This window comes from Gnatocerus cornutus, chromosome 9, assembly GCF_029298725.1.
Source record: "Gnatocerus cornutus isolate USDA-ARS CGAHR chromosome 9, icGnaCorn1.1, whole genome shotgun sequence".
Classification (NCBI taxonomy): Eukaryota; Metazoa; Arthropoda; class Insecta; order Coleoptera; family Tenebrionidae; genus Gnatocerus; species Gnatocerus cornutus.
Window position 1 is genome coordinate 11,453,676 of NC_142241.1, and position 14,150 is coordinate 11,467,825.

A 14,150-nucleotide genomic window follows, 5' to 3' on the forward strand; every position below is an offset into this window, starting at 1 on the left:
AATCAGAAATGAGCGGTATTGAATGAATGAAATAGTTCAGTTGAATGAATAGCTCGTAATTTCTCTAAAAGCTGTGAAAGTATTGTCCTTACCTCGTCGAGATCTAATTTACATAAATTTGTCTAACGCTCTCAACATCTGTAAAACAAAAACTGGTAGAGGAAATGAGTATCCGCCTTGCCCGTCTTACCCATTCTGAGTTTTTATTAAAGTTGAAGTTCCCACAAAGCTAAACTTCTAGTCTATTATCTTACTAAAATCTCCGTGAATAATAAATATTGAATCAAGAGCAGGAGCACCGCCAACGGGTTCTTGAAAACAAGAACTATAAGCAGGAAATGTATAAATTATATTGCATACTGCAGCCCTTTAAACTCTATTAATATTTAAAGCAGGATTTCCGCAACCTCTGCAAGAGCTAACAACCGGAAATTGTCAGCCACATGGCTAATGAACGTAATAGCATTCGAAAAAAAAATATCTGCCTTCAGGTAATGAAACTTGGTTCGGAAAAGTTACGAAATGTTGCTTTGTGAATTTATAACTGAAAACATGAGACGGAGCTTTTTATACTACAATGCAGAAGGTTGCGAAGGTTAATTAAACTCTGAAAAACAATACTGGATTGTGTTTTCGGGCACTGCTCGGTTTTTAGTCCCCACTAAATATTACAATTTCCAGAGGGAGGCCGACTTTTTAAATTTATTTCAGAGGCGATTACACATTTCCACCGACAATTGGTGCAATAAGCTTCGCATTTTCATTTCAATAGCCACCAACTATCCTCTTGAATCGGATTATTGGTTTGATGATACCGAACTAATTTAATTATTTTGCTCTACACGCATTTTTGTACTCATATTCTCATTTCAACCTTCAATTTGGTCGATCGTTATCCACTTCGCCTTAACCCATTTATCATCTCATTCTCTTTTATGCACGACCGTCTCCACAATCATGTCAATCGTATGCAAATTACCTATTGCGATGAGCCAAAATTTCAAGAAAGGAATTTGTTAGATAAGAGTGCGTATTTGTGGCATTTCTCGCAGAACTAGTGAGGGCAGATTTTAGGGCAAATGCGCCGAATTTTGATTTGATAATCTCATTTTATAATTTATCAGTCAACATTTTGTTTCTTTCGTATTTTATGATAAAAATGCCTTTGGAGATGTTAAAAATCTAACTAAGATGAAGGTTCTATCTAATAAATCTAATAAAATAGAAAAAAAGATCTAAAACGGATATAAAAAAACTGGAAAATTTAACAAATCTGTGAAATCTAACAGATCTAAGTTACATAAAAGATCTAAAATAAAAAAAGTCTAAAGAATTCAAAGAATTTAGAGGCTTTCCATAATCACGAGTAAAGGAACTGAGAAAAAAATTAAAAGCTGAAATTTTTGTAAGAGAATTCAAAACATTTAAAAATGTAAAAAAAACAACAAATTAGAGAAAATCAATAAATATGCAGAAACTGAATCACCGAATATGAAAAAGAAACAAGCAGAATATAAAAAATATGCAAATTCAAAAAACTAAACCAGTTTTCAAAACCTGTATAAACATGGCATATTTAATTAATTTAATTAAAAATTTTGAGTTAGTAAAGACGTTAAAAATAGTTTTCAAAGTAACAAGATTTTGTACAAAATAGTAACTAGAAATATTAGAGATGTTTTGTCGAGAAGCGCTGTTCTAATCCTTTAAGTTGACAGTGACGTCTCTAAACGATAAAACCTCTTTGTTAAAACAATATTTTGGCTTGAATAAAAATCGTTTGAGCACGCAATAACACGTAGCGCACCTACAAAGGTCACAGGATCGTCTAATAAAAGTAGCTTCTGGAAGCTCACATTTCTCCTCTTCAAACTATTTTAAGCATTTACCAGCCCCAGATAAAGCATTCCCCTTTATGCAACTCTGGAGTGTTGCTTATGCCATCTATACCCTTCTATGCATGTAAAACTGAGCATAATACAACAACAAGAACATCCTCGACAACATAATTATGAGCTAGAATTACTCTCTCGAGCGTCTTCCTTGGTAAATACAATGCATGCTTTTAAGTTACATCACTTCACTATTTTTGTTTGTCAGCACACATGTTTTTTCATTTAAACACTTTGTTGGATAAATAATCGTACAGTTAATTAGAAAACAATCTAATTTTGGGAAAGGAGCGTCATTTTGGTTACCGCAGGCATTTTAACGACTCTTTAATTCTGTTATGAAGTTCCAGTATTTACAGAGCGTGCATGTTTAATTTCGCGTGCATGCAAAGTTTAGAGTTGATGTTCCAGAAACAAAGAAACAAGCACTGAGAGGTACTAATATTCGCAGTAATTCTATTGAAAAATACATGTTCACGACGACGAAACCTTCACTGCAAATATTTGCTTCGTTTTGTTAACAGCGTGGACAGAATTAATCTCCACGTGCCAGCAACGTGGCAATAACAAAACTTTCCAGGCATTTCGTTCCAGACCAAGTGCATAATCCAATTAACTTAATTATACATAATGGACAAAAGTATAGTCAAATTAATTAAACACTTACGTGTGTCGTCATATCTGATGTTCATAAGTTCAGAGAAGCACTTAACATACGTTGTTTCATTAATAGGGGTTGGGGGCCAGCAAAGAAGTCCATCGGTGGCCACTTGACAAAAGTCTTCAGGGTTGTTTTCAGACAAAATAACAGTCTTATTGTACATAATTCTACAATGCTTCATTGTAATGTTCAGTTTAATTTTAATGTCTTCGGTTTCATTCAAGTCATTTTCGTCAATTTCTTCTGACCAGTCCACGTTGTGGTCCATGGTACTGGAATCCTGGGAGAGGTTCGGATCGTGCCAACTCATTTTTAACACTTTTCAGGACGCATTTTGGCACTCAATCTGTAACACAGCACAATAGTGTCTAAATACACACGGTATTGTTCGAGAAGTATTTTTGTTCGTTATCAGTTTGCTTACTCCTAATTATGATATATGATTTAATTGTTATGCTCGGATGCAACTCAAGCGTGAATCTTCTAATTTTAACCCAGCGGTTTAGGGTCGCTCATCAATAACTCATTTATTTGCGACATGAATTGTTTATCGACAGACTTTCATATTGTTATTTATTCATAAATGTTGGCTCGACTGGAATATTATGTGGAAAAGATTGCTGGAAAATTATTTTCCACCGAGAGATTTTTTTCCAATTACATAAATTACTTTTTTTAGAAAAACCAACGGTATAAATCTAAACGGGGGCTGCTGGATGCAAATGACCCTTGTTTACACATTTTAAACTTGGATGTTTATTGTTTGATGTTTACTTTGCATTGTTTGCCATACCTGTGTGGCTGAGAGGCGTTAACTAACATTACAGGCTTTAAACTCAAAGTAATTACTGGAAAATCTATTATTAAATAGCGCAAGTTTAATTTGAATGTCTGCTTTTAAACGCAAAATATCAGTACGAACCTTAATTAATCGTTCGTTCAGTAGCCCCCAGCAAATCTCGAGAATCCCAAGATGCAAGAATATAAATAGTAACAACATTTCGTTTCAGTCTCCCCATGATGGATTTATCTACTCGTAAAAATTATGTTATTACCGCTCAAGTTTATTTTTAATAATTCATGTGTCAATAAACGAGCCTAATTTACTGGATAATTATGTTTTGGTTTGGGCCACTGGCTCCGTTTCCTGAGTCAATACTAAATATTCATTCTAATTCATTGGATAGAGGAAGAAAAAAAATTGTAAAAACATGATGCGTTGAAGCTAGAAACCGGGAAATACATATTGGAAATCTAATTTTCTGTTTACACTTTACGACTTTGATCAAAGCTGTTGCAAAATCTAATAATTATGAACTGCTGACCTGGAAAAGTAATGGAGGTTTAATGTAGTTATAATACCATTAAAATACTTTGATTTGTAGACAGTTTCCATGGCTGTAGAATTATAATTCCATTTATAGAAATAAAAAGTAGCAGAACAATCGATACAGCATTTTACAAGTATATGCAAAAATATGAGGCGAAGCGAAAGCGGAATTTGCTAGAGAGCTGTTAAATTCTTACAGGGCGAGATTAGAAAAAAGCTTTTAGGCCGATCTGCCATTTTTTGACCATGCTTTGCTTCAAGAGACCGAATAAGCTATTTATGTAATACGTACATAATTTAGCTACTTTATGGACGCTAATTATTGGACATAAACACCATTTTATTGTCTTTCATTTGACAGTCATTGGCAGTTCCATATTTATGACGCATAACCATGAAAATCATAAGTGGCGAATCCACCATTTTCGGGCTCTAAATACCAACATTGCGGATTAATTTCAGTGGCAAGTAAAATGCTAAAAAAATTTTAAACAAAGTATCAAACTAACAATTGCTGCTACTTATAACAGAATTAAGTCCGCAAACATCAATTTAAGTGTTTCAAAATGGTACGACACTAAAACTTGACAAATATTTTATACCGACCTCATTTTTGATTAATAGTAAAATGACTCTCACATCCGTCTTTTGAGGCACCTGCAATCAAATTTTAATTGACGGAACTGAAAGCCCGACTTGCCTTTGTTCGTACAATTTCTCATTTTAAAATTAATTGAGGTCTTTAACTATTAAGTCCCAATTTACTACTATCTTATTTGTTCTTAATTTTTGCATATTTACGAGACGAGATGTTGTTTTCGTCAAGAAATCCTTTGTTTCAGACAATCTCAAAATGCGTCGTATTTGATATTAATGAGTTTTCTTTTAAGAAAGAGCTTTTCAATGAAGGAAATGAAAAATAAAATCGACTTTAGTGAAGTCTGAATAATAACCGTAAAAATAACGCAGTCCCCTTAAGGATTTCTCTTGTCTTGTGATTTCCAAAATGCATTATTTGGAATTGTTTTACGCGATAATGAAAGAAAATTTATTTAATAGAGACAATAAATTTGATTCAGAATTGAAAGTTGGGTGAGCAGCAGTTTCTTCAATTACCATAAAATTTGTAGAGAAACTATTTTTCTATTACAGCGCCTTATCATCAGATAAACGACCATCTAAAGAGTTATGAGCGGAACTCTAACAAAGACATATCTATTACGGTACAACATAAAGTGGCACATTTCGCCTCCATACACTACCTCGAACCATGTCCACCCATATAAAAGCCCCCATTAAGCCAGTTTATGAAGCCCCCGCCATAAAATCATTTTATCTCAGTTGTAAAAGACTAATAAAATAAACCACATGTCCAAGAAATCATTAAAAATAGCTGTAGGTACCCGCAAAATTAGTTTTACAACTTAATCTACCACTGCACCTACGAATTATATGAAAATTCCTCAAGTGTTTGCAGTCTTTTTATGAAAAAACTTTACTTTTAAATATTTAATCCAAGTTCGTCCCCAACTTCTTCGAATCAAAAGTTGAGTCGCGTATTTATTACCACAATCTGTGGTCTCGCATTTATCTTTAACTTGTCCGGCTCTTTTTCCATTATAACATTAAACGATCACTTTTCCGTAAAATTCGCATTCTTTTCTTGTTTTTATTTATTGCCGCAGCCACGATAGCTGGAAATTTATTTTCTGTCAGTGTGGGTAATGTAACGTGTGGAAAATACTCCTCTTTGTGGTATTGTGAAGAAGAGTAAAATGGAATATTAATCACGCTTCTTCCCATTCCGCGGATTTAGTTACATCCAGTTGATGCAACAAAAGAAATAATTTATAAGATACGAGTATTAACCGTGCTGAACACATCTGAAATTCCTTTGCTCCTGATTAACAAATGCCATTTCACAAACAATGGGAATTAAATACTTCAGTTGTGCTAAACTCGAAATGCATCTAACTCTGCATGCTTCAACAATTTACACGAGTTTCACGTTGCTCGTGTGCTTTTTTTAATTCATCGGAAGCACACAAATATGACCTTTTAGTCAACGTACTGTATTTGTCATGGGTGATTATGCTTTAGACACGTTTCAAGCGACGATTTCATCTGACACAGGTAATCTTCAGTTTCAATAAAATATTCCGTCTCTGCAAAATTCGAAATTAGATTCGTTACATGACGGAAATATTGTTTCGTACGCCAGCAAAAATTTATACGCAAAATCGATTCATTTTGAAGGGAAAAATCGCTTGATCTGCAAATAGAAAATAAATACTCGGAATTACGTAATCTTAAAATTTTAATTCGAAAAATAATGAACCAACAGTTTTCATGCTTGTGCTACATTCATATAGTGGAATAGCTTATTGAGTTTAAGTTTGAGTTAGTGTTTTTATGACAGTGCGTGTGAAATCTCATTACAGTTAAATTGCACCTCAGAGAGAGGTTATCTGAAAACCCATAAACAAAAACTTATTTGGTTTTGTCCCCTGTTCTAGTTTACGACTTATGTAAGTTCTAATTATCGAGATTAGAAACCAGAGGCGATTAACTTAGGGCTCCGACTTCTTTTCCAACAGTTCACAAACCGAATTTTAATTTAAAACGAAAAACAAACTAAAAATATGAAACAACTAGAAATGAAAAAATTGAAAGAAATTCTACGAGATTTAAAAACAATCTGAAGAAAAAAATAAGGAAAACCCGAAGAAACTAGGAAGAATTCGAGACAAAATCCAGGAAAAAATGTCTGGAAAAGAATGTAAACAAAAATTCTGTAAAAAGTAAAGAAAATTAGTAACTAGAGAATCTGGCCAGAAATCTAAAAATTTGGAAATTTATATTAAGAACTTCTAAAAACAATGAAACGGAATGTAAACAGAATCCAGAATCTAAAGTAAATCTAAAAGTACTACAAAATCGAAAAATAATTTAAAAAATTCTAAAATTAAACACAAATCTTAAAAATCCAATGATACTCGAGAGAAAATTTATGGAAAAACCAAAAAAATCTATAATAAATCCAGAAAATACAAATCTAAACCTGGAAAACATCTGAAATTGGCAAAACTCTGGAGAAAATTTCGAAAACTAAAAAAATCGAAAAAGATTCTGGCTATTGGCTATTTAGTCAAAATCTAAAATAGCCGTAAGAAATCGAGAAAGTTTGAGACAAAAAACAAAAAAAAACCAAAAAATTTTGGTTTAGAAGAGATAAAACCCTTCAGTTTTTGAAAATCTAAGAAAAACCTAACGAGAATTAGAAATTCTAAAAAACATCCAATAAATCTTAAAACAAGTAAAAAAGTCTTAAAAAAGCTTGGAAAATGTAAGGAGAATCCAAAGAAAGTGCAAAGACTATTAAACCTAAGAAGAGTAAGAAGAATTTAGACAATCTAAAAAAAATATGTCCAATATAAAATCTAAAAAATTTAAGAAAATTCAAGGAAATACAAACAGAACCGAGAGTCTAAAAAATCTAATAAAAGTATCACAATCTCAAAACAAATCCGCAAAAACCAAAAATTTCTGATACTGCATGCCCGGAAAATCTCTTTTTAGAAGCAAAAGGATCTAAATAAAAATCCGAAGTCAACAAAAAATAAAAACAAAGTATAAAAAAATGGAGAAATCTGTTAGATTTAAAATTGAAGTTAAAAATATGCAGTATGCATACTATCCAAATCTATTTAATTTACATAAAAAAACTAAACCGAAAATGAACAACTCTGCTAATTTTATTTTGTTGCTTTTTTAACATTGCCTAGGGCTACATCATTCTAATCTTTCCATGAGGCCCGAATCTATTTTACACGGCGATCTATCATTATGGAATTTTGTTTCTCGCTGCTAAGAGTTATTAATTAATTTTTTCAATTAAAGCTTTTCATTTAATTCAGTTTTTTCCGTCGCTATTTTTTTTTCATTTAAAGCTCATTGTGTAAAAATCCACTGTTTAAAAAATTAATCTGCGAAGAGTAAAAGTATTTTGTCCACGTTTCTGACAAAATTTCGACTGCTATTTATAGAACCTATTGATTCAATGTTTTGAAATTCCACCCTCATTATTTTGGTGCAACCTCAAGTATTAATTTACCACGATGCTTCTTCAATTACTTCTACTTTTAGTTTAATTCTAATCGCATCCTCCGATCTTCCGAAAGGAAGAGTGACAGCCAATTAAAACGCACTGACGCAGGGACATCTTAAACTTTTGCTTTTACCAGATTTTCCCTAATACGACACAAAATCAATTATTTTTAACACAATTTCATTCAGGTTTGCATAAACAACAAAGTTGGAGCAGATTTTAAAGTCTACAAATGCAATTAACGAACAACTAACCTAGTTATGGTTTTATTGTCTAAAATTTCCCGGCAATGTTTCACTTGCACCAGTTAATTAAAATGGACTAATTAATAACGTCTCTGTAAATTTAGTACGTCGTTTTTTTCCTGCGTCACATTAAATGGTAAACAAAGCTTAACATGACATGGTAAAAGTACTAATTACGTTAAAATTCAGTCTACTTTTAGATACTTAAGTAGTGTGTTTGGAATAAAGCTTCTTAATATAAAAACGATTTGTTCGGTGTCAAGTGAGTGAGTGCCGTTGTGTTTTACCTGCAATTAACACTTGGAGGAATAATAAAAATAAAAGCAGCTTACTCCAGGATGTTACTTAGTTATCCAATTAACATTTTTTGTTCTTCATTACCACCACGGTGTTTTATACCAGTATTTTTAATCTCATAAACCGTAAGCAATTTCGAGAGGGTTTAAGTGCCGCTCGGTTGGAGATTATCATAATCGCGAATTTTATTTTCCGCATGTTGGTCCACAATTTGAAAATGACCAGAAATTTACATAGCATTTCCTTTTCCATAACAACATTGTAATGGTAATGATAATTACATCGGAGTGCTTAGAAGGTAAATACGAAAACTAAACTTTTTGTGTTTGTAGTCCTTTTTGCAAATAAAACGCCGCTATTTACATCCTGTTGTTAATTTCCTCTTAAATCAGATAAAAAAAGTCTGTGTTGGCTTAATTCATATTTGTTTGCCCGCTTATCTCTATAAGCCTGGAACACATTGAAACAATTTACATAAAACATTATCTGTTTGAAAATAATGCAATAAAATCACAGCTATTTATGTATCAAGTGGATAATGTCGTATTTTAGGCCTAACTGGTTTGAGGCATATTCAAGTCTCAAATGAGCACGTTTGCAATGATCGGTTTTTCAATTCAACTCCGACGAAATCACATTAAATCAATAAAAAGCGTTTTCTGTATTTCGTCCAGTTACTAAACAAATAGCTCAAAACTCTCCCCTTTACTGGCTTTCACCACACCGGATGTCTGCAAATCATTAAAAAACGCTACCGAATAACCCAATAAAGACTGATTCGGTTTCGATGCCCATAATGGAAACCCTGGAATTTTGGCACTGATGTGATAAACGATAGTCTGAGATCATCCCCGTGAATTATTGTTTAGGATCGGATTTAAATATTCAAGTCCTAACCCGAGGATTTAAAATTTATGATTTATCAGGCGGCTTTGTTTGGAGAATTGGCAGTTCAGCAATTTACCCCGTGACAGGATAAATCTCCTGCAAGAGGAAGACTTGAAATTATAGTGGGCAATATGGGTCGTTTTGCGTCGTCTTGTGTTGACAAAGTTCACATAGAGCGTGTTTATTTTGTTTAGTAAACGTCGACATGTGGGGGCGTTTGCTTATTCAAAGGTTATCTGAATATTCCGCGACAACTTATTAATGTGCCCGAGGCCCTAAATCCACCACTGTGAAAGACTAGGAAGTGCATTTTTGCATATTTTGCACCAAGAAGATGCATAATAAATATCGTGTTGTTTTCACACATTTTGTTAGATATTTTCCGCTCCAACAGCTACATTTCCATCGATTCTTGCGATAAAGTGGATACCTACTCTTATTCCGTCTAAAACATCAATGGAATTTTACCGCTCTTAGTGTTACATATTCTGACCGTTTTTCGTTAGTCCTTTTGTTACAGAAATAAAATGTAAATAAAAGCACACTTTGGGCTTACATGAGGACGGAGCCACATTCTCGATGTACGTTTGTAAATAATAAAATTCTCGGTGTTAACCGTAACGGACCCAAATAAAAAGGAATGTGTTGTTCTTGTGGCCTGAAAATCCACTCCTTTTAAATTACGATATTTCGATTTAGAGCGAATTAATTTACTAAATTTGCGCGCGAATCTCGAGTAATAATTACCCCGGAAATTTCGTTACAGTAATTCCAGTGCTCGCATTATCTCCACGTTGGACAAAGTAACTAGTGAGTTCATTACTTTTGTTATTTTTGCATTTCGTAACCTCGCTGATATTAAATTAAGACGCTGAATTAAAAATTCACGACGAGAGTTTAAAAGCACCAATTTTAATTAAAACGGGCACAATTTAATCACAGTCACAATACTTCAAAAGTGCAAAACTTTCTATGGATTTCAAATAAATTAAGCTGTCAGGCCTCCGAAAGCTTTATATTAGATCACTTTTCAATTGTCTTCAATTAGAAATAGTGGAGTTCTGTTTTAAATCGGGTCGTTTCGTCCGTCTATAATAATGATGAATGCCACTTTTACGACTGAAATTGAAGCTTTCAACTTTATTTGCGAGCTGCAATTCGTTTCAATTATAGCCGGTTTGTTAATTCGAGTGGTAATTCGATTCCGTGGCTTCTAAGCAATGTTGAGTACTCGTCTAATTAATTTCTCCTTCGTTTTAACACCTGTTCAGTTACAAAGTCAACACGTTTATGACGGTTTTTGTACGTAAATCGATTTCTTGTAAAACTTAGATAAAAGCAGCTCTATATGGTAATAGATACGGTTATACTTAGACAATAAAATTTTATTGAAGACTATGGAGGTGTTAACATAAAACGCCTTCTTTCCATGAAATAAATCGGCAATTTTGTTATTGCTTGCACAACTATCGTTTCGAATTTTAATAACGTTTGCTTGAAATTTATATCCGATGAATATAACCGAAACCCTTAGATTATTGAATTTATGGAACGGCTGCTACTAAATGATTAATTTCGACGTTGATATATATATTTTATGAAGGTGTTTGGTGTAGTGATCTGCACTATACCCAAGTCGGTTTCCTTTGGTAACAGAGCCGCCTTTTCGACGTCTATCTCTTGATTTTGTAATTGGTTAATTAAAGATCGGTTTACTAGACATGGGTTGGCTTTAATTTAGATGTCTTTAGCCTACCAAATCTGTAATCAATTTAACGAGGAAATCATTATGGCGCAAACGGAGAAAAGTGGGCCGCTGCATCTTGCTATGAAAATTTTACGGTTGCTTTTCAAAGATTTTAATTAATTTCGGACTGATAAGTGGATCTTGAGGGTCCGCTTCGGTCGAGCTTAATTAATAACGTTGGTCAACAGGATTTGGAGAGTCCGTTTTTATAGAAAATTGTTGACCAGTTTCACCTAAATCTTCAATTTATAGACGCCCAAAAGCGCCACTTATTTATTACAAGATCGTGAAACTTCTACTATTTATAATTTCGATAGTAATCTTATTTTTCTTATCCGCCGCAAAAAACTGTTATTTTTTGTGTCCTAATAGTGAAAGCACAATTAAGATAACCACATATTTATGTCAAATTTTCGCCGTCAAAAAGAATTTTTGTTTGCTCCCAGTGCATTGTCTGCCAGCGCTGTTTAAAACTCCTGCACTACACATAAACTTTGCTCTTCGGCACTTTTTTCATAAACGTTTTATCATAAGTTCAAAGAATTCATATTGTGTTGGCTCTAACCTCTTGTTTGTAATTAAAACTTTTCCAAGATAGAAATTGCGAAAAATAAACACGGCCTCGGGCTGTTATTCCCAAGTTTCTTCAAAGCCGCTCTTCCGCAGAACATTTATTGTAAATTCAAAAAATCCCAATTTGACAAACTACTCACTTTGTAAAGGATTCAGTCTTATTTGTTCCTTGATTTTGTTGTCGATGTCCCGAGAGTATTGCGTCAGTTTACACAGAAAATTTCGAGATATTCTCCAGTGCACACAACTTTACATTGTTAAGAGAATTATAAAATCTCAGCACGACACCGTATCAGTTTATGTAAATTTTCCTTTAATCATCGGGGTAATGTAAATGTCAGTCGGGTACAGCGAGATTGAAGAGTTAAATATTCACGTCTCCTTAATTTGATTAAATAATAATACGATACGAATGTTACAAGTGTAAAACACAATATTTAAACACACAGAAATATATCAGTGTGTTTTATAAACATCAACAGGTTGGATAAACATTCATATAGCTTTGAACTCGTTTAAATTGTGTTTGTTATTTGAACAGACTAACATCTGACCTTCACCAATTTTAATTTACCTTGTGGTGGGTTTTTATTATTCTTTCTTTGTCCCTATCAAACATTCTGCATGTTATGGAGAAATTAAACCGGATGCGTACTTTTATTAGAAAGGTATTTTAATTTTTAATAGTCTTTTGAACCCTGCGCTCGCATAAAAGGGAATAAAAAGTACAAATTTTTTTAATAAATGTGCCGGGTAATGAACTTTGTCCTCACATTCTTGTATTTCAAAATTTCGCCAGCAGAGAACATAAATGAATCAAAATTAGTGCCAACAAAAATGGTGGAGGCGCCTCATGACGAAAGACAGACCAAAACGTGTTCACTTTTGGTACGAAAAATATTTTCCTGTTTCTGCAATTAAAATATAGCGTGACTGTCTGTAAAAAGTATATTTATGGCAAGCAACATTCTGACATAAACTCGCCCATTAATCAGCAACTTCACAATTCGTTGTCATTGTCATTGCCATCATAACTCCTTCGTACTTAATCATTGCAACTTTTGCTACAATTCATAAATTATGTTTATTAAACATCGGGCCATAAACTTCACTCAGTTAAATGCGTTCTTTTATACCGGTTATAAAACATATTGTAACTTGAGGGAAATGGCGGTCCGGTACAGTCGGAAAACTTGTTTTAATTTTTTAATGTTCGATTGCAGTTTTTCCAGCGCTACGAATTTGAAAAATGACATTTTCATCAGCCCCACACAAATGAATAAACAAATTTATCAAAAACATGTTTACAGAACTGTAAAAAGCGAGCAAAAATGAAAACCTGCTAATTTGCCATGTATCTGTGATGTGCACCGCATAAAATGAAAAAAAAATGTTGCATGAACAAATAACTGCGTCAGTAACGCAATCCCCTTCATTTGAAAATAGGAAAGTTCACTGCTTCTTTAAAGGAAAGTTTAATTACAAAGTTTATGATCAGTTTTATTATGCGTGAGAATGTATCGGACGGAATGTTCAACTTGTTTACCGAATTAAGTCGGAAAATTAGCTTAACTGCGGCAGTTGGAACAAGCTGAACTGAATGCTTTGTGTGTTTTCCAAGTGGGAAAGTTGATTATAGAAAACAAACATTGGACGAAGCTAAACTATTTTGCACGGAGGATAATTTAACAATGTTCACATAACTTGCTTAGTTTCTTTACAAGCTACTAGCCTGTTTAATCAGCCTGTTTAATCAAAGTAATTTTGTTTCTAATTAGGAGCAATCTAGTTTAAGTTATAAAAATTCAACTCTAATAAAACTATCCGAAACACAAAACGCTAATTTGGTTTGTTAGTAACTACAAAAAAAGTTATTAAATCAGTGAGCACAGAAATGAGGAAGGTGGTTCAAATTAACGTTTCTCCAATGCGATTAAAAACTGAATGCACCTAGATTTTCATTCCAAATCTATTTACCAAGAATAAAGCCAAGCGAACAAAGGTTGTAATTGTCGACTCTGCAAGCAGGATAGCACATGCAATCGATACAAAATGCATTATTGCAATAAGCAAGTTTTTCCCATTTCCCCATGTTAATGAACAACAATTTGTTATTATAAATATTAATATTGTTCCAGTTGTCTGAGGGCGCATTCGGCCTGAGTAAACTCGATTGTCTCCTCTGGTCGTTGGGTCTAACTTGTACCAATTTATGTAAAAGTTGTTAATGGTGAAATGGGCACAATATTAACCTCTATGCTAATGGGGTTGCCACAGCTGCAAGCTGACATTTCCAACTTGTATCCGGAAGTAATTGTCGGCATTTCAGTGCTGCACTTCAGACAAAACTTTCAGTAGATAAAGAAAAGTTCTCCCTTCAAACTCATATTGCCATTTATGAATTCTGAT

General features: G+C 33.4%; 1 protein-coding gene across 6 annotated transcripts in view; it reads right to left on the reverse strand.

The window, feature by feature from the left end:
* Nucleotides 1-14,150, reverse strand: part of LOC148168811 (diuretic hormone receptor-like) — a 46,671-nt gene that overhangs the window by 15,913 nt on the left and 16,608 nt on the right. For all 6 annotated transcript variants that reach the window (XM_088045181.1, XM_088045182.1, XM_088045183.1 and 3 more), the window contains exon 2: nucleotides 2,560-2,899. In XM_088045181.1, coding sequence (XP_087901307.1) covers nucleotides 2,560-2,863 — 304 coding nt within the window. In that variant the 5' untranslated portion in view covers nucleotides 2,864-2,899. The remainder of the gene's footprint in view (nucleotides 1-2,559; nucleotides 2,900-14,150) is intronic.